The 20,845-nt window shown below is 45.7% G+C and overlaps 1 protein-coding gene across 2 annotated transcripts in view; it reads left to right on the forward strand.

Annotated features, from left to right (window-relative positions):
* The first annotated feature begins 3,585 nt into the window (after positions 1-3,585).
* The window catches only part of LTA4H (leukotriene A4 hydrolase), a 32,360-nt gene continuing 15,100 nt past the window's right edge, over positions 3,586-20,845 (forward strand). The window contains exons 1-8 of one of the 2 annotated variants that reach the window (XM_084796160.1): positions 3,586-3,857; positions 7,853-7,983; positions 9,107-9,227; positions 13,235-13,303; positions 15,458-15,562; positions 16,705-16,757; positions 20,053-20,125; positions 20,354-20,494. In XM_084796160.1, coding sequence (XP_084652286.1) covers positions 3,699-3,857; positions 7,853-7,983; positions 9,107-9,227; positions 13,235-13,303; positions 15,458-15,562; positions 16,705-16,757; positions 20,053-20,125; positions 20,354-20,494 — 852 coding nt within the window. In that variant the 5' untranslated portion in view covers positions 3,586-3,698. The remainder of the gene's footprint in view (positions 3,858-7,852; positions 7,984-9,106; positions 9,228-13,234; positions 13,304-15,457; positions 15,563-16,704; positions 16,758-20,052; positions 20,126-20,353; positions 20,495-20,845) is intronic. The other variant, XM_084796159.1, reaches the window with a different exon arrangement.

Here is a 20,845-nt window from a genome sequence, read left to right on the forward strand (position 1 = left end):
CATCTTATTTAGTGAGTAGCCGCATTTGACACAGCTGATAGCTCCTTTTTTTGGGGGGGGCATGGTGGTTTTTTGAGATAGGGTCTCTCTGTGTAGCCTTGCCTGTCCTGGACTAGCTTTGTGGACCAGGCTGGCCTTGAACTCACAGCGATCCGCCTGCCTCTGCCTCCCGAGCGCTGGGATTAAAGGCGTGTGCCACCACAGGCCCGGCCTGATAGCTCCGCTCCGTTCTTGAAACGCTCTCTCGATCTGCCTGTCCTTCCGTATGAGGGGCTCTCTTCCCCAGGTCTCCACGGCTGGGTTTTCCCTCTTGTGCCATCTCTATGCTGAGCTCCCCAACTCACATCTATATCTCACCCCAGCTTTTCCTGGGGACTCTGCACAGTCTGTATAAAATAACTACACGGAAATAAGAAAGATTGCCGTGCTTTGTTAAGGACCTCTGAATCCTACAGAGGATGGTTCCCGCCTCATTGTGGTCGGCCTATGTAATGACTTCACCCACTTTCTTTGGAGGCTGTACAGCCACAAAAGAAAGTGGATGTAGGCTCTCAAAGTGGAGTTACAGGTGTTTGTGAACTACCATGTGGGTCCTGAGGAATCATCTGGAAGACGAGGTAGTGCTCTTAACTACTGGGCCATCTTCCCAGTCCCATTTACTAATTTTTGAGACAGACGTTTATTCTCACTGTATCAACTTGCCATCCTCCTGTCTCAGCTCACCGGAAGTGGCGTTGATAATCATGTGTCACCCATGATTAGCAAACACAAAAATCTTCATAGGAGTCAGATGCTATCCAAGCCAGAGGCCTAGCAATCTCCCTATATTCTGCAAGAATTTTATCTAGTCATCACAGAAAATGCTACCTCAGACAGAGTTTGACAGTAAGCAGTTGTTGAAATGGGCTAAAAAAAAGTCCAAGATAACTGACCACTGGATGTGTGACATTACATCTTACTACAGTCACCACGCCCCAACCAGCCAAGAGTCATCTGTAAGTTCCTCGAAAACATCGTAGCTTCTGCAGAGAACTTCAGTTCTCACATATCCAACTTACTCAGCATCTCTCTCAGATGATGGACTAATACATCAAATTTACCGTGTAAAAGATGGAACCCCACCCCTGGCCCCACCCACATCTTAATTAATTAGATTACAGTCTTAAGCCAAAAGTCTTGATGTCGGCCTAACTCCTGCCTTTCTCTCATAGACCATTTCTGATCTGACCAGAAATCTGATCAGCTCTGCTTTGAAAACTCACATTGGATTTGGTTGCACTTTCTCGATGCTACTTGTAATTGTAGTCCAAGCCACCGTGGTTTCTCACCTCAGAACTGTTACAGCTACTCTGTTTTTCTATAATTATCAGTAAAATGCTACAAAATGGGAAAAGAAGACATGTTTGTCGAAAAGAAAGAAAGAAAGAAAGAGAGAGAGAAAGAAAACTAGAGTGCAATAGGAAAGGTGGTCTTGAAATTTCATGTTCTTTTTTTTGTCTATACCTTTCTTTCTCTACCGCCCCCCTCCTCTGAGGGGCTTAAATAGCACGGGGTAAAGCAATCTTATGCATGTCTGCAAGCAAGAGACAGGAGGCGTCTCATTGAGAGGATTTCCTCAGAGGACCATCAGCCTATATAAGGCAGAAAGCCACTGGGTTCACATACTGACCCAGTCTTGAAGAATGTCCAACAGAGAAGTCCAGATATCCTGGCAGAGTTTTCCACGTCAAATCTAAGCACACCACGGTTCTCAACTCTGAAAAAAAAAAAATCAAATGCAAAAACAGCGACCTGTACCACTACAGAACAGTATATATATTTGTTGTTTGTTTTTTGTTTTGTTTTATTTTTTTTCGAGACAGGGTTTCTCTGTGTAGACTTTACTGTCCTGGTCTCGCTTTGTAGACCAGGCTGGCCTCGAACTCACAGCGATCCGCCTGTCTCTGCCTCCCAAGTGCTGGGATTAAAGGCAGAGCTCTGAGGTGAGACCAGTCTGGTCCAGCTAGGGCTACATAGTCAGACTTTGTATACCTGGGATTGTTCTTTCCCCTAATATGCTGTTTCAGCCCATGCCTCAGTTTCCTTGCCTCCCCCCTTTTTCTCCATGTCTCAGACCCACCCCTCTTCTCCCCAGACTCTAAGTAGCCTTTGCTATCCTGGGCTCACTTTGTAGACCAGGCTGTCCTTGAACTCATGGAGACCTGCTTGCCTCTACCTCCCCAGCGCTGGGATTAAGGGTGTGTGCCACCACAGTCCAGCTGATGTCTTTCAGGGCCATCTCGGATGCTCTACCCTCCATTAATGTTACTTCTGACCCTCCCCAAAGAGGAAACACTTGTCCCTCCAGAACTGCATGCATTGTGCTCCCTGGGCCCTGTCTGGAAGCTAAGCACTAGGTTGGATTAGACGGCAGGAGCATCTGGGAGTGGAGTGCACATTAGTCACTAGTTTGGATAGGGATGCCCCATCCCCTTAGCTTTTTTTCCAGGCAGCCCAGCGTGGCACAGTGCACTTGATATCTGCAAATTACACTGAGTAATTGCAAAAAGTCTACCTGAAGCAAGAGGGGAAAATGAGAGAAGTCTTTCAAATCTTTTAGGGAAGTGGTAGAAGAGTTGACATTTCCTGTCTTTCAAAATATGCAATGTTCGCAATGTCAAGCTCTCTTTCGGGGAGTAGGCTGCTGTGCCCTGCTTTGTCGAATAACACATTTCTCATTTCTCGGGTCTTTTTGTTTTGTTTTTCAAGACAGGGTTTCTCTGTGTAGCCTTGCCTGTCCTGGACTCGCTTTGTAGACCAGGCTGGCCTCGAAGTCACAGTGATCCCCCTGCCTCTGCCTCCTGAGTGCTGGGATTAAAGGCGTGCACCAACACGCCCAGGCTCGGGTCTTCTTAAAAATTGTTTAAAAGTAAATTGCCAGGCATCTTTCAACTTTCTGCCGTTTTATAGTAGGCAAAGCTGAGCTAGATGGGCCATGCTTTATCGCCACTATGGCCAGTGAACTTCTCATAATTTGTTTCCTAGATGTTAATGTTTTATTCCTGTTTAGCTACTTAAGACTTAGAAACATACGCGAGAATCACAAAAATTGGCAAGAATCTTATTACTAATATTTTACCGACAAAGAAATCCAGTAAAAAAAAAAAAAAGGAAAAAAGAAAAAAAGTCGCGTGCCTCCCCGTCGGGGAATCGAACCCCGGTCTCCCGCGTGACAGGCGGGGATACTCACCACTATACTAACGAGGAACTGCACAGCTCGGACCTTTCTGATAGACCTTTTATCTATCTTGGACCGCTCCGCCCTCAAGCCACGTATACCAATAGTTTTTGCATTTCGTGGTGCCATCATGGCTTCTATTGCAACCGAGCAGAATTAAAATGAAAGCATTCCGTTAGCTGTCCCCACTCCACTCATCGTTTCCCTTCACCCACCCATAATCTGCCGCAGAAGCCCCTCGGGTCCCCCTCGCACCGCCCCCAATCCCAGGCTGTCTAGCGCTAGCCTGCTCGCGCTGCACCATGGGATTGGTAGTTTCGTCCTGCCCTCCACCAAGCTCCTCAGAGGCTCGGAGCCTCCCTTTCCCGGCGTGCAGCGCGCCGTCTACTCTCAGTGCTTCCCTCCGTTCTCGGGCTCACCGTGAAAGTCTGGCGGTAGAGTGTCTGGGTGCTGGCTGACGTGCGGCGGATCTCTCAGAACCATGCCTGAGGTCGCGGATACTTGCTCCTTGGCTTCTCCAGCCTCGGTCTGCCGAACCCAGCATCTCCACCTGCGCTGCAGCGTCGACTTCGATCGCCGGGCGCTGACCGGGACCGCCTCGCTCACCGTCCAGTCTCAGGAGGATAATCTGCGCAGCCTGGTACGGGGGCGCCTGTGCAGCGCCGCTTCTCCGGGGTCGCTCTCCTCCCTGCACCTCGCTCCCGCCCGCCGCGAGCCCCGAGATCGCTGGCTCTCCCTGCATGGCCCCTCCTCGGGCTCCTACACCTCTCTGTCAGCTCCCACACTCATTCCTTCCTCGGCCCCACTTTCGCATCTGTACCCTTCTGCTTCACCCTCCACCTACGATGGTCTCCTCCTGCCGCTTCCTCCCCTTTTCCTGGGTACATCCTAGGAGACCCTCCGCGTCTCCCCATTCACCCACTCCTGAGATACCCTGTCCTCACCCCAACCCAGTTCCCAGCGCTTTCTACCCCGACACCCTGTGACCCCTCTTTTCCTTGGCCCACGTCCCAGAACCCCCTACCCAGTCCCCAGACTATTCTAGCCCCTAGTGCATCGTCCTTATTCCGCAGCAGTCCCACCAAACTCTTATATCCCACATCCTGTGGTTCAAACCCCTTAGAGCTCCTGCCCTTTCCACCCTGGTTCGAAGTTTCTAGTCTCTGCTCTCTAAGAGCAGGTGCAACCCTTGCTCTTCAGGGCCCCTTCCTGCCATTGCGCTTATCTCTATTATAATCTTCTAATAGTTTAAAGACAGGTGAGACAGTCCAGCTTTCTAAGAAGGACTCAATACAGTTTTAAATAAGTGATTCCAAGGAGCAAGCCATGATTTCACTTCTTATAAAGCATGTACTTCTATAAACTCTCTAACCATTTGAATAAAGATTTGTTTAGCATCATGAACTATTCAGTGATTTGATCTGTTCCACATAGTCGATAGTCAGTGTTCTTACATTGTCGCTGATGCTATTAGGATCGAATCTTTTCCTTGGGGGGTGGGGGTGGGGGGAGCCCTAGAAGAGCATTTTAGAAATAAGAGGAACACGCAAAGATCCGTTGGCTATATTCAGCCTGCTAGCCAGACTGTGTTTTGCAGCGCTGTATGGTTATCTCTACCGAAGCACAACACCGAGCAACCAGGGCTGGAATTTAGGCGTGGAAATAAATTAACAGGGCCAGTAATTGGGCAAATTAGAAGTGTAGATAAGAACAGTGATTTTTGTCTCTTAAGAATCTTTTGTTGTCCGTTTGTTTGTTTGTAAACAGAGCACTTAACTCCTATATTGACCTGTAATTCCTGAAAATAGTGTAAGAAAGAAAAATGAAAGTCTTATGGGTGAAGAAGGTAGTTATTTCCTTATAGACTGCACTTTGGTCTTGAAGTGCCCGCTATCTTTTATTGTAGAGGTAGCTTTGTGGGGGGGAGGGGGCAGAAGTTTAGTCTTTGGATTCATTTCCCTTTATCAAAGTGAATTTTGCTGCCTTATCACTGCTTCCTAGCACCGTACACTGCCCTTTAATTCTGCAGAGATAGAAAGCTCTGCCTCTGCTCAGAAAGTAAGCAGGATTTTCAGGCTCAGGTTTTTAACAGGATGTCCCAGTCTTGAAACATATCTGTTATCTTCACATTCTCCTAAGCTACAGGAGAGTAAGACTTTCAACTTTTCATTTCTGGTTTGGCATAGCTGTTTAGGTGGTTGGAATGACAATGTTCCCGTTTTCTGCAAAAGAGGTTATTACAGTACAAAGTAACATCTGTTTGCAATTGTTTTGCTTGTTTATGACAACAGTCTGAGACCAAATGCTTGGTACTATTTATATTTGTTTGCAGTTAGCTTGTTTCTTTCCCTGAGTAGATGAGGGACTCCTTTCTTGACAGGGTTTCTCTATAGCTCAGATAGGCCTTGCACTGAATATGCAGCCCAGGCTGGCACAACCTGTGCACTGCAGGGCAGGATGCTGAGCATGGGCAGTGCAAGAAAGGATGCTGAATATGTGCAGTGCAGGGCAGGATGCTGAGCTTGGCAGTGCAAGAAAGGATGCTGAGCATGGTGGCACACACCTTTAATCCCCGCACTTGGGAGGCAGAGGCAGGCGGATCTCTGTGAGTTCGAGGCCAGCCTGGTGGTACTGCGTGGGATGTTAGCCAGGCAGTTACAGGCGTCCACTTAACATCATGGGCAAAGGATGCAACTGGCAGAGACTAGTAGAGCAGGGTGTGGTAGCATTTCCCTGGACTCCCAGTGCGCACAGCAGGAGTGCTGACACGGGAAGATTGAGAGTTCTAGGCTAGTCTGGCCTACCAGACGAGACCCCTATCTCAAAAAGCAAACAAAAGGAAAGGCTTTGGCACAATCTGACTTTGTGGGCAAGAGCGAGAGGGTAAAGAATATTGCTGGAAGCCGGGCGTGGTGGGACACGTTTTTAATCCCAGCACTCAGGAGGCAGAGGCAGGGGGATCACTGAATTCTAGGACAGCTTGGTCTACAAATCGAGTCCAGGACTACAAGAGAAACCCTGTCTCCAAAACAAAACAAAACAAAACAACAGCAACAAAATCAAAGCAAAACAAAAACAGCAACAAAACCAATACTGCAAGAAAAATCAAAAGGCCAAGGCTCACGTTGGGGTGCACCTGTATTCAAGAATTGAACAGAAGAGAGGCCGAAGTGTAAAACAAGAGAACCATTTCCACAGAGAGTCAGAATGCAGGGTGCGGTTTCTGCCAAGTGGCCAGGCCCACAAGAGCTAGAGTAGACAGAGGTCAAGTTCCTAGAAAAGATCCTGTTGACCAAGGGGACGTCCCTTCCAGTAGCCAAGGTGCTAGAAGTCAGTGAAGAGGAGGAGCCAAGTCACCAACGGGACAGTGGAAGCAGCCATCTTAGACCGCCCTTGGTTTTAAAAAATGAAGGAAGGAAAACAGAGCAGTTACCGGTTGGAAGGACAGGGTCCTCTAAGTACTGCCACAGGCTTGTTTAGGCTGTTGAGAAACGGCTTGGTGGTGTAGGAAGCTTGAAGGTTCTGGAAAAGAGCTTCGTTGGAGATGGTGAAAGCAACTGGTTTCCGGGGAGATTGCTGGGATGGGAACTCAGGTTTGCTGCTGCTGTTGTTGCTGCTGCTGCTGCTGCTGTTGTTGTTGGGATGGGAACTCGGATTGGCTGTTGTTGTTGCTGCTGCTGCTGTTGCTCGAGGCAGCTGCCGTGAGCTGGCCACAGTATGTACGTGTGGTCGCTCAGCCTTCTGCAGGCTCAGCTACGCAGGCTTTCCAAGCTTGACTTTGTTTAGCTACTTAACAATAGCTGTGCACGGCCTGCCTAGGGAGTGCCAACGTTTTGTATATCGTAGGAGCCAGACTGTGTGTTTTCTAAGAAAGACTATATAGAGACATGTTGATGTGTTAAATTGAATCGGAGGGGGGGGGCGGAGTTTAAATCATAGGTGAACCTTTTTGTAGCAGAGTAGTTAACATTAAACAGAATTAAGGGCATTTTAACTTAAGTTTGGGTTTTATTCAGAGTCCAAATGTGTTTGAGTGTCCCGGAATTAATTATATATGCAAGTCCTAAGACTCTAAAATTTTCAGGCTGCTCAGAGTGTTGAGAAATAAGGGTCCTTCACTACTGTTGACTCCCTGTTTTAGTTTAGTTTCTTTCTATTGCTTTGATAAAAGCAAGAGATATAAGGGAAGGTGGGTTTGTTTGGTTTATAATTTGACGTTATCGTCCATCTTACTGGGAAGTGGAGAGAGGGATTTGAAGCAGAAGTCACAGCCACCGGGAAGAGCAGAGAGAATGAATGCATGCATGCTTACTTGTGCTCAGCCCTGGGGAATGACGCCGCCCACGGTGGGCGTCTCTTCCCACCATAATTAATACAATTAAGATACGCCCGCCACAGACACACACATCCATAGGCCAAACTAATCCAGACAGTGCCTCACTGAGAGTCTCCTTCCTAGGTGACTCTCAGTTGTGTTAAACTGACAATTAAACCTGTCAAATGCCTTTAATTCTTAGTTTTACTCTCTATTAAGTCTCTAGTTTTATACTCACTGTTGTGAATTTATATCTAGTATTTGGTTTGTTTGGTTTTTTTTTCTAACTGTAAAATTATTCTTATTTAATTTGATTTTAGACTTTGGATACAAAAGACCTTACAATAGAAAAAGTGGTGATCAATGGACAAGAAGTCACATACACCCTTGGAGAAAGACAAGGTTACAAAGGGTCGCCAATGGAGATCTCTCTTCCCATCGCCCTGAGCAAGTATGGATGCTGTCCTCTTCTCATGAATGAATAATGGCAAAATAAATTTTAAAATAATTCAGACATGGCCTAGTGGTGGTGATGCACACTTTTAATCCCAGCACTCGGGAGACAGAGGCAGGTGGATTGTTGTCAGTTTAAGGCCAGCCTGGTCTACAAAGTGAGTCCAGGATAGCCAAGGCTACACAGGGAAACCTTGTCTTGGGGAAAAAAAAATCCAGACATCTTTCCTGTGTTTCTTTTTTTTTGTTTGTCTTGTTTTCCTCTTGTCTATCACAGAAAGACACTTAGAAAATCATTAAGTATGAATTACTTTGAGAAAGAGATTTTTTTTGTAAGATTTATTTATTTATTTATTTATTATGTATACAGGTTGCATGTACACCTGCAGGCCAGAAGAAGGCATTAGGTCACATTATAGATGGTTGTGAGCCACCATGTGGTTGACGGGAATTGAACTCAGGACCTCTGGAATAGTAGTCAGTGCTCTTAACCTCTGAGCCATCTCTCCAGCCCAAGAAAGAGGTTTTTAAAACTCAGATTCCACAGCTTTAAAAATCACTATGCGTTTCTTTGTCTTGATGTGACTTACCATGTCATAGAGCAGCGCTGGTCTGTGTCATGTGCTGGCACCCACCACGGAGGTGGAGTGATGAAATTGCATCTTCCAGGGGCCTTGAGAGATGGCTCAGAGGTTAAGGGCACTGACAGCTCCTCCAGAGGTCCTGAGTTCAATTCCCAGCAACCACATGGTGGCTCACAACTGTCTGATGCCCTCTTCTGGCCTGCAGGTGTAAATGCAGGCAGAGGGCTGTATACATAATAATAAATAGGTCTTAGAAACCTTCCACATCCCCATCTTCACAGAAGACAAGAAACAATATCACAAATGCAAGGTACGTGACACACTGCGGGCCACTCAGCTAGTGATTATCCCATCGTGTGTTCACTGGTACGACAGAGTGAGAAGAAACCACAGGCTGACGGTCAGGCAGCAAAGGGGTCAGGTTTACATAAGCCGCTGTGGCTCTAGGCCGCTTACGTTACTCCCCGTGTGTGCTCTGAATCCAAATTCTGCGAGGTGCAGTTATGCTCTGTTAATATTGGCATTCGTTTCACGCAGAAACCAAGAGGTTGTTATAGAGATTTCCTTTGAGACGTCTCCCAAGTCCTCTGCTCTTCAGTGGCTCACTCCCGAACAGACTTCTGGGAAGCAGCACCCGTACCTCTTCAGTCAGTGCCAGGTAAGAGGTGCGGGAGTTCGTCCGTCCCCGTCCCCCCGTCCCCCCCCCCGTCCCCCCCCTGCCCCCCCGCACACCAACACGTGCTTTTTGTTCATAGTATATAAAACAATGTAATTCTCATTTATATCTTGCTAATAGTACTATTTTCTTGTTGTTGTTGTTTAAGTCAGATTTCTTTGATTGGAAACAATCTATCTAAATTGAAGTATTTAGGGCTTCTTTGTACTTAACTTCCCGGGCACCTAGAGGACAGCCAACGCTTGGGGGTTGGGGGGGTGGGGCGGGGACGACTCGATGGATGGCCCTAAAAATGTAAGGAAAATTTAATAAACAAAAGTCATGTGTGCTAGTTGCAGAAAGGCTAGCAGTAAAAAATAGGGCCCTGGAAGACTGAATTCCTGATTGTAAAATATGTAAAGTATGCTTTTAAAATGACATGATTTCAAATACCCTTACTTTCCGTTTTAAAGCTAGAGTTAAAATACCGTAGTTAGAGATAGTCTGTTACAAGGATAAATACAAAGCTTTTCTAAAGAAAAGAGTCCTAATTGTCTTAGTAATCAATCACTTAAGATGAAAGGAAATGCCTCGTTAAACATTTCCTCTATCTCCTGACATCAGGTCAAGTATTTTGCATGTTTAGTTATCTTAATAACCCTGTTGTGTTAAGCTCAGATTCAATTTAAAGTATGCAAAGTAGCAAAGCATGATTAAACATATTTATTTTGTATGACACTGCTTGACGTATCTTTTTAATCTGGAAGAGGACTGGGGCTCTAGCTTACTTGAAGCCTTGGGTTGGGTCCCCAGTACCAAATGAGCTAGCTGTGGCCTTGTGTGTGTGTGTGTGTGTGTGTGTGTGTGTGTGTGTGTGTGTGTGTGTGTGTGTGTGTGTGTTCCCAGCTTCGTAAGTGTGTAGAGGCAGAGGGATCAGGGTACAAGGTTATCTTTGGTTCCATAGCTAATTGGAGGCCAGCTTGGGCTACATGAGACCCTGTCTCAAACAGACAAACCACACACACACACACACACACACACACACACACACACACACACACACACACACACACACCCAAACAGCAACCACCAAAAAAACCCCACAGGAAAAATGAGTTGAAAAAGATAAAAAAATTTTAGACAAGATTATACAAATCATGTATCCTGTATCATTTCATAATAGCTGATTTTCAGTCAGTATTTCTAATAGAATGTCTGTAACATAAAGTTAACAAGAAGTGTAAAATCCCAAGAATGTAAATTTTAAGTTCTTTGTTCCAGGTTTTCACTGGCAATGTTGTTTAAAGTACAGGAAACAGATTTCAGATAGCTTAAGTATCCGTTGCAGTTGCCTAGGACCAGGCAGATGCGACTTTGAGTGATGCTTTCAGCTGTTGCCCATGGATATTTCTTTACACAAATTTGATTTACCCAGTGAAATGCATATAAAAATCTGTAGTGTTGCCAGGCCACCTGTCCACAGCCTGGTGAGAAAGCTCAGGCAGTGTGCTCTGGGAACCTGGTTCAGGAGAAAGAAACAGATAATTTGTCAGGTTGTACCTCATCCCCCAAATTATATATATTTTAAAGGATTTGTTCATTTTTATCGTATGTGTATGGGTATTTTACCTGCACCTATGTCTGTGCACCACATGTGTGCAGTGCCCAGGGAGGCCAGAAGAGAATGTTGGAGACCCTGGAACTAGTTACAGACAGCTGTTAGGTGAGCCACGGGTGCTGATAACTCAACCCAGGTCCTCTGCAAGAGCAACAAATACAGCTGTTTGGCGGGGTAAGGCATGGCAGGGTAGCAGTGGTGGTTTCAAGACAGGGTTTCTCTGTGTACCCCTTCCTGGCAGTACTGAAACTCACTCTGTAGACCAGGCTGGCTTCAAACTCTTGCCTCTGCTTCCGGAGTACTGGGATTAAAGGCAGGCACCATCATGCCTGGTTAGCACTGACCTTTTCTTTTCTTTACTCTCTTCTCTTCTTCCTTCTTTTCTTTTAAAGATTTATTTATTGATTATATATACAGTGCTCTGCCTGCATGTACACCTACATACCAGATCACATTTAGATGGTTGTGAGCCACCATGTGGTTGCTGAGAATTGAACTCAGGACCTTTGGAAGAGTAGTCAGTGCTCTTAACCTCTGAGCCATCTCTCCAGCCCTCTTTATTTCCTTCCTTCTTTCTTTCTTCTCTTTCCTTCCTCTTTCTTTCTTTCTTTCTTTCTTTCTTTCTTTCTTTCTTTCTTTCTGAGAGGCAGGAATAGAATTTACCTGTGTAACAACTCTGGCTGTCCTGGAACTCGCCCTGTAGACCCTCTGACTCCCAAGTGTTAAGATTAAAGGCATATGCCACCATTGCCCAGTGGCTATGACATTTTTAAACAATGTGTTTTAGTAGAGTCTGGGGAGTTTTTCAAATTTTTATCTTATTGTTAATATCAGTATATAATGTATATCTTAGATGTCATTATGGCATTAAAAAAAAAAAAACGAAATAATAGAGCCTGGGGATTTTAAGGAAGTCCAGGATTTTTAACAGCGTCAGAGAGGGGTGTTAGTATAGATACTCCCTTAAACAGAGGGCGGTGTCCTAACGAAGCCTGGCCTCTTTGCTTAGTAGTAAATAGATCAGACACAGGCAGCTTATAGAATTGCAGAGTCTGTGGCCATTCTTTGTTGGAACCATGTTTCCGACTGACCAAATGCGGTTCAGAGGGAGGTTCCAGAGTCTGTGAGGGTGAGCCCGTGCAGACAGTCCCAGGTTCCAGAGTCTGTGAGGGTGAGCCCGTGCAGACAGTCCCAGGTTCCAGAGCCTGTGAGGGTGAGCCTGTGTAGACGGTCCCCAGGTTCCAGAGCTAGTGAGAGTGAGCCCGTGCAGACAGTCCCCAGGTTCCAGAGCTAGTGAGAGTGAGCCCGTGCAGATAGTCCCAGGTTCCAGAGTCTGTGAGGGTGAGCCTGTGCAAACGGTCCCCAGGTTCCAGAGCTAGTGAGAGTGAGCCCATGCAGACAGACGTCCTGAGCCATGCTGATCTCTCTCCTTTTCCTTGTTTGTACTTTCTGAGTCCGCTGCTGATTAAAATGTCAAGACAATGACTTTCTCATGTGGTTTTTTTGAAAACTGGCATCCTATTAGATGGTGGGTTTTCATGTCCTACAGCGCCTCAGGGAGGCTGATGCTCCTTGTGCCACATGAAGACAGTTTGATGGGTTTGTTTCACAGTAGAGCCCTTTCCCCTCAGGGCTCCCATGGGTTTCTCTCCAGATGTGACTGTCAGCGGTGCCCGACAGTTTATGTTGACCTTCAGCAGGATTGTGACGGTTCACTGGAGATAAGGAAGAGCGGTGTGGGTGCGTGTGTGTGTGTACATGTGGAGGGTATTGTATGCATGTATGTGTGTGTGTGTACACTCGGGGAGTGTTATGTGTGTGTGTACACGTGGTGGGTGTTATATGTACATATATTGTGTATGGAAGCCAGAGGTTGACATCAGGTGCCTCCTTCAGCCTCTTTTCTTTTTATTTTTTTGATACAAGATGTCTCATTGAGCCTGGAACTCACCAACTTGCCTAGACTGGCAAGCCAATAAGGTCCAGTGATCTTCCTGCCTCTGCCTCCCCAGCACCAGGACTGCAGGAATGTGCAATGGGACCAGACTTTCACAAAAACAGAATGATAGCCAAACAATAAAAACAACAACAACAACAACAACAACAAAAAAAAAAAAAAAAAAGAAAAACCTGGGAAAAAACAGAGTTCTAAACTCAGATCCTTATGCTTGCCTAACAGGCGTTTTATTCACGAGCCAGCTTCCCAGCCCAGAAATCTGATTATTTTTAAATCCACAGAGCCATTTTTGCTATTCAAAAAGATCCTAAGACATTTGGAATCTATAGTAATCTTTAGAAAGAAGGTACATAAAACCAATGCTGTGATTTTAATTATTTCTGTATAACTTGTGAGCAGAGGGAGTAACTATTTATTTATCTTTCTCCCTTTCAGGCCATCCACTGCAGGGCCATCCTGCCATGCCAAGACACTCCTTCTGTGAAGTTAACCTACACTGCAGAGGTAAGCATCAGAAATGAAAACTGAATTAAATAAGTACCTGTGGGATAAGTGATAAGGGGGGACAAGCCAAGTCTCAGAGATAGACATATTTTACTTACTATGTTTCTATTGAGCCTGTGGACCTTATTTTGAATCTCTAATAAAAAGATAGTTTTAGCCAGGTGTGGTGGCGCACGCCTTTAGTCCCAGCACTTGGGAGGCAGAAGCAGGTAGATGGCTGTGAGTTCGAGGCCAGCCTGGCCTACAAAGGGAGTCCAGGACAGCCAGGGCTACACAGAGAAACCCTGTTTTGAAAAACAAAACAAACAAACAAACAAGGTAGTTTTAAACAGTATAAGTATGAAAAAGGGAACTTATACTATTCTCATTTTTAAAAAAATTATCTATTTATGTATTTTGTGTGCATGAGTGCTCTGTCTTCATGAACACCAGATCCCATCACAGATGGTTGTGAGCCACCATGTGGTTGCTGGGGGTTGAACTCAGGACTTTTAGAAGAGCAGCCAGTGAGTGCTCTTAACCACTGAGCCATCTCTCCAGCCCCTCCTCTTCTCATTTTTAAGAAGAAACTAAAATTCTAGATCTGAAGATAAGAATTTGAGACCACTCCCCCTCCCCAGAGCGCACTCTGCAGCCGTGACGCCAGTGTGCAGATGCCCCGGGCAGCATCGTGTGAGTGTCTAGTTCTGCTCTGTCACCTGTACTATTAATCCTTTTGGTGGAGTTGGATTACAATTAATGAGCACTGCTCCAGAGCCTGAGTCTCCTTAGACCAAGCCAATGAAACAAAGACCAGGGTTTATTCATGGGAGCTGCTTCATTCTCCAGTCTCTCCGTGGCACACACATAACCTTTTTAATGCTATCGACTAATATGCTCGCAGTTATGGGACCTCCTAGTTCCGGAACCGAATTGTGTGACCTTAGCAAGTCTGAATGACCTTGCACCACAGGTCACTCCCTGTTAGTGTCTGAGTGCCACTGTTGTCCCATGAACGCATCACTACTTAAATGATGAGAGGAGGTGAAAGTGACCTCTGTTGATTGACTCTGGTTCCAGAGCTCTGTCCTGTGGCCGATTATAGTTGGGAGGCCTGATCCAGGCAAGAACAGGCAGGTCACGTGTGTGCTAGGGCGTGAGCTTGCTGGATCACGAACACTCAGGGTTCCCAGGATTCCAGAGCTAAGGGAACATGTGTCAGTGGACCCTCTGTTTTGTAAATTCCAGAGAAAATGATTCCCCTCAGAAAAAAACAAACTGACCCAGATCTAGCCAATGGACAGCATATTCTCCACAACTGTGCGGAGAGCAGGGACTGACTCGGACGTGAACTCTGGTGCCCTCTATTTGACCACTTCCTCTTGGTGGGGAGACCTGGTGGCACTAGAGGAAGGGTAAGCAGGCTACCAGGAAGAGACCTGATAGGCTGTGATCTTATAGTGGGGGTCAAGGTCCCCTTCTGTCACAGACCTAGAGGAGGGCAATAGGATGAAAAAGGGAAGGAGGGGGAACGGGAAGATACAAGTGAGGGGATAACAAATAAGATGTAATCCTAATAAATTACTTAAATAAATTTTAAAAAAGGAAAAAAAAACCTATTCATACCTCCATTTTCCAAATGTAAGATGGCCAAAGCTATATCTCTGCCGTGCCATAAGTATGTCATCTTTTGAGTTTGTTCTCAGCAGGGTAGGGAGGCAGTGGGGGGGTAGGTGGGGTCAGCTGGTGGCTGTCATGTTCACTCAGGTTGCTGCTGGCCTCTTTTGTATTATTATTTATTCCTTGCAGTACACCTATGTGTGACATTTTACCAATATTTGGTGGGGAAACTGAGGCCCAACCAACCTACTAAATTAGTAGGTGGCAAAGCTGGTACTCTAACGCAGTTTCTCCCTAAACACTGCTCTTAATGTTCCTCGATGAATGGAAAGAGTCATCAGATCCATTGTTTAGACCGTTTTACATGTTGCTGATCCTATTTACAAAACTCATGTGTGTGTGTGTGTGTGTGTGTGTGTGTGTGTACGTGTGTGCATGTCTGTTTATTGTGTGGATAATCAAGACATTGTGGGGGAAAATCATTTTACATTTTTAGTTTAAGATGCATAGACCCTTGCTTTATAATTAGAAGTGATTTTTTTTTCTTTTGATTAGGTGTCTGTCCCAAAGGAACTTGTGGCTCTCATGAGTGCAATCCGAGATGGAGAATCCCCTGACCCAGAAGACCCCAGCAGGAAGATATACAGATTCAACCAGAGGGTAAGGTCAGATCAGTGTCTGGATTGTGGGTCAGTAGTGAATTTCAAAGAACCTACATCTACACAGGGCATCTGGAAAAAAGTGGTAGACTTTTTTTTGGGGGGGGGGACAGGGTTTCCCTGTGTAGCCTTGGCTGTCCTAGACTCACTTTGTAGACCAGGCTGGCCTCAAACTCGCAGTGATCCACCTGCCTCTGCCTCCCGAGTGCTAGGATTAAAGACGTGCACCACCATGCCCTGGCCAAAAGTGGTAGACTTTTAAAAGCAGCCTTTCTCTCCTCGTTCCTCTTACTTGTACCCTCCTGGGCAGAGGTTGCTGGGCTTGCCTCACTGCTCTTCCTGACCCACTTCTAGTAGGCGTCTTGTTCTTTTTTTGAGGCAGGGTTTCTCTGTGTAGCCATAGCTGTCTTAGAACTCTCTCTGTAGACCTGGCTGGCCTCAAACTCACAGAGACCCACCTGCCTCTGCCTCCTGAGTGCTGGCATTGAATCCTGGGATTAAAGGAGTGTGCCACCAGTGCCCAGCCCGGCTTCCTGTTCTTTTAAGGCCTCCTCACCTCAGTGTGCATTCTGGCTGGCTAGAGTACAGTAAATGGGACGCTAGCAGAAAAGGAGAAATAGCGCCTGTAAGTTAAAATTCCGACAGAGCCAGGCATTACCTGAACTCCTGCCTGTGAGATGTGTTGCCTTAATTGTCTTCAGCCTCCCCTCGGGACCTGTGCTATGATAGCTTTAGCATCTACTTATTGCTGGTTTAAAATACAGAGGAATTTAGGAGGGGAAATTGGAAGGGGAGAAAAATCCAAAAATATAAGGGGAAAGCATCTGTGTACTTAGCCCTGACTTTTTTGAAAAGTGCTTAGTGTGCCGTTTAATATGTGCAGTCCTGTCTTTTGCAAGCCAGTAGCTTCCCCTTTGGTAGAATAAAAGGGAAACAGATGTTTTGTAGTGGTTTCTGTATCATAAACGTTGAACTGTTTTCCCCTTCAAAGTAGGACTGTTTGAGAAGGACCAAAGGAAAATGGGTTCATAGTAAAGCTTGGAGATTTAAAGAAGAATTTCATAACTTTACATCTGAGCTGCCTAGCTGGCACCACTTCTGCCCCCTGACGGAGCACGCGCTGTGTGTGTTTGTCCCCTCCAGGTTCCCATACCGTGCTACCTGATCGCTTTAGTCGTTGGAGCTCTAGAAAGCAGGTGAGTTTTTGCACAGATTTTGAGATTTATAAAACGATGAAGCCATAGGTAAGTTGAACTCTGGCAGGGTTGGTGGGTAGAACATTGTGTATTCTCCCGTGATGTCAGGCCGACAGCTTTAGAGAAATTCAGATAGAGTTAAAAATTGTAGAATGACAAATCAATTTTGATTAAAAAGTCTTTACCACTGCACCTGAGTTTTTCCCGAGGTACCGTGAGCGTGCTCCCTCTCTAGGCTGAGAGCAGGGCGCTAACGTGGGCTTGAACAAGTCATGTCTCTGTTCTCCGTTTCCTTCTAGAAGTTATAATCTGCCTCTCCAGCCTCATAGGCAGCTCTGTGAAACAAGATATATAAAGGCCCTTTGAGTCCTAGAAATAACACAGAAACATGGTATTTGGACTCAAGTGTTACCAGTAGTGAAATTGCTCTTTTGCGTGGATGGTTCTGTTTGGTAGATAGAGTCTCACTATATATCTCTGGCTGGCCTGGAACCTGCTGGCTGGCTTTGAACTCACAGAGATCCTCTTGCCTTTGCCTCCCAAGTGCTGTGATTAAAGGTGGGTGCCACCACACCACACCCAGTTTCTTGTTTCAAATTTTTATCCGTGTATGTATGTATATGTGGCAGGTACACTTATATGTGTGGGGTAGTACATGTGCACACTTATGCATATGTGTTAAAATCCATAGACAACTTCAAGTGCTACACTCAGATGCTGCCTTCCTCCTTGGAGACAGCGTCTACTTATTGGCCTACAGCTCTGCAATTAGGATAAACTGGCTGGCTGGCAAACTTCATGTACTCCTGCGTCTCCACCTCCCCAGTAGCGGGATCCCAAGTGCACAGCACCACACTCAGCATTTTTACGTGGGTTCCGGGATTTGACCGGGCGAGCACTTCTCTGACTGAGCCTGTCTCCCGGGCTCTGTTCTCCTTTCTAAACAACTGAAAGTTAGGATATTTACAGTCACCACAGTCTTTTCGTTGCAAAAATGTGCACATGATAGAGAAGTCAGGCAGCCTGGAGCCAGGCCTTAGCTCCGGTAGTTACTAAATCCATCTTTGGGTAGCTCACTACTTCTGAATTTCATTTCCTTCCTCTGGAAAAGGAAAGAAATGCACTTCAAAGGATGCAATGCTCTAGCCTTGTAGGATGCACTCAACCAATGATAATGCGGGTGTCACAGCAGCAGGTGATGGAAGCTGTCAGTGGGTACCAGGCTAATGCTAATCTCCTTGAGTCCTCAGCTCTGGGGTACCTATGAATATTGTTTTTTTTCTTATTTTATTTGTTCTTCCAAGAGAAAACTGACTCTCCGAGTTTTTAGTAACTTGCTTGGTCATACACTTAGACCTGGCCAGGCCAGGACCCATGTCTTGTTAATTTTAAGTCCGTGTAGGATGATAACCCTGTATTGTCTGTCACTGGTTGCATGAAGCCGTTGAGCATTTGAAACACAATTCACCCAAACCACAATGCACTATAAGTAAAAATACAGACGATTATATGAAAATGTGAAATGTTTCAATATTTTTATTCTGGCTGAGTTTAAATTTTATCCTGACTGAGTTTAAATAATACTTTGGACCTAGTGGTTCAAATAAACATTATTGAAATTAGTTTCGATTCTTTTACTTTTTTTTTAAAGATTTGTATTTTTTGTATATACAACATGTGTTGTATGTATGCATCTGTGCCTTCCCACCAGAAAAGGGCAGGAGATCTCATTAGAGTTGGTTGTGAGCCACCATGTGGTTGCTGGGAATTAAACTCAGGACCTCTGGAAGAACAGAAAGTGCTCTTAACCTCTGAGCCATCTCTCCAGGCTCCCCCCCCCTTTTAAAAAATATGGCTATCAGAAAATTCCAAATTCCATCGTACTGTGTGTGCTTTTGTGATCCTTCCTAAGTTTCTGTTGGGTGGCCCTCACAGCTTATAGCCTGCGGACTGTAATCTGGTAGTTCACAGAAATGCAGATCTGGGTAAAGGCTCTTGTAGTCAAGCCTTGCAGTCTTGAGTTTGGTTCCCCGGAGCCCACACAGGGGTGGACAGAGAAATCCAACTCTTCAGAGTTGCCCTCTGATCGCCATGTGTGCATTGTGACATGTGCCCCTCTACAGAACACACATACACACACACACACAAATATAATTTTAAAAATTAAAAGAAAGAAAATGATTGGGCCCTCTCTCAAGCCTTCTAAATCAAATTTTATATTTTAATGAATTCTCTCGATACGCACTTTACACAGTTAAAGTTGAGAAGGAATGTCCTAGAGACTGTGTCTCTGGGAAGGAGTTACACGGCAAAATAAAGTGATGATACATCCTTATATTTATGACTTCTTTTTCTTTTTACAATTATTGTGAAAACCACACGGATTTTACAGCGTTGGCCACTTTAAAGTAGCGCCCAGTGGTGTGAAATATAGCTACCTCATTGTGAAACAGATCTGTCGAACTTCACCTTGCAGAACTGAAACCCTGTACCCCTTAAAACCCTGTACCCCTTAAGCATCTGTACCCCACCCCGGTCCTTGGTAACCACTGTTCTGCTTCTGTGCTTGCAATCTGACCCTGTTAGTTACCTCACATAAATAGAATCATGCAGCACGTGCCTTTTGCTGACCAGTTTATTTCATTGAGCATAGTGCTCATGAGGACATTGAGCTGTGTTACATTGTGTAACAAGACTTCTTGCTTTTTCCATTGATTTATTACGTGTGTGTCCAGCATAACCAAGTGTGTATCTGTCCCTATCCTGGGATTTTCTTGTTCAATCTCTGACTGGGTTTCTGCATTGTGAGATTGAGAGAGGAGCCTGTGTTCCCAGAGGTCTTAGCACGGAGCCAGGAAGCGAACCTTCAGGGGGACTTCATGCCTCTGGTTTCCTTTAACTGCATTCCATAGAGATATATGGCTGTGCGTTTAACAGCAGGTTGCCTCTCTCAAGCGATCTGGCATTATCCCTCCCTGACAGCGCATGGCCAGTCTAGTCTTACTTTATTTTTATTTTTTTATTTTTTGTTTGTTTGGTTGGTTTTTCAAGACAGGGTTTCTCTGTGTAGCCTTGGCTGTCCTGGACTCACTTTGCAGAGCAGGCTGGCCTTGAACTCACAGTGATCCCCTGCCTATGCCTCCCAAGTGCTGGGATTCAAGGCGTGCGCCACCACCACCCGGCCCAGTCTTACTTTATAAAGGTTGGTTATTACAAAATACCTAGGTTCCTTCTTAGACCCAGGTGAGTCATTTGACTTGAATTTCTTTTTTATGAAGCCTTCTCCATTTTGCAGGCAAATTGGCCCAAGAACTCTGGTGTGGTCTGAGAAAGAGCAGGTGGAAAAATCTGCCTATGAATTTTCTGAGGTGGGTCATGCATCTCCCTTCCTAGTAATTATGACAAATGGCGGATTTAAGGTTTGAGAGTGATGCAGTAGCTTTCAGCAGTGGTTCAAGCACACGTTGTGCAGTTTATCATTTCAAAGAATATGTTTAACTTGCAACCTTCACAGAAAGCTATTTGCACCCTTAAGAAATTACTAGTATAATCACTAAGAGGAGATATGCGTGCATGCATTCATTTTTTTTTTCCAGACTGAGTCTATGCTTAAGATTGCGGAAGATCTGGGAGGGCCCTATGTGTGGGGGCAGTACGACCTATTGGTCCTGCCCCCGTCCTTCCCTTACGGCGGCATGGAGAACCCTTGTCTCACATTCGTAACTCCTACTCTGCTGGTAAGAAATAGTTCTTCATTTGCACTGGAGGTCCCCAAAACAAACCTAGGGGAAGAGCTGGGGCATAGCTCAGTGGGTAAAAGTGCATGCTGCACAGTTCTGAGGACTTGAGTTTGACCCCCCCCACCCCCCACCCCAGACCCATGTCAAAAGGCTGGGCGTGGCTGTACACACTTGTAATCCTGGCCTGGGGAGGTGAAGACAGGTAGGTCCTTGTCGCTCGCTGGCCAGTCACCCTAGGCTTCTTGATGAGCCTCAGGCCAAAGAGAGATGCTGTCTCAAAATCCAAGGAGGGCAGTACATGAGGAATGGCAGCTAAGGTTGCCCCTCTGGGGTCCACGTAGTCACACA

Source organism: Acomys minous (assembly GCF_964271855.1).
Source record: "Acomys minous genome assembly, chromosome: 9".
NCBI classification, from domain to species: Eukaryota; Metazoa; Chordata; class Mammalia; order Rodentia; family Muridae; genus Acomys; species Acomys minous.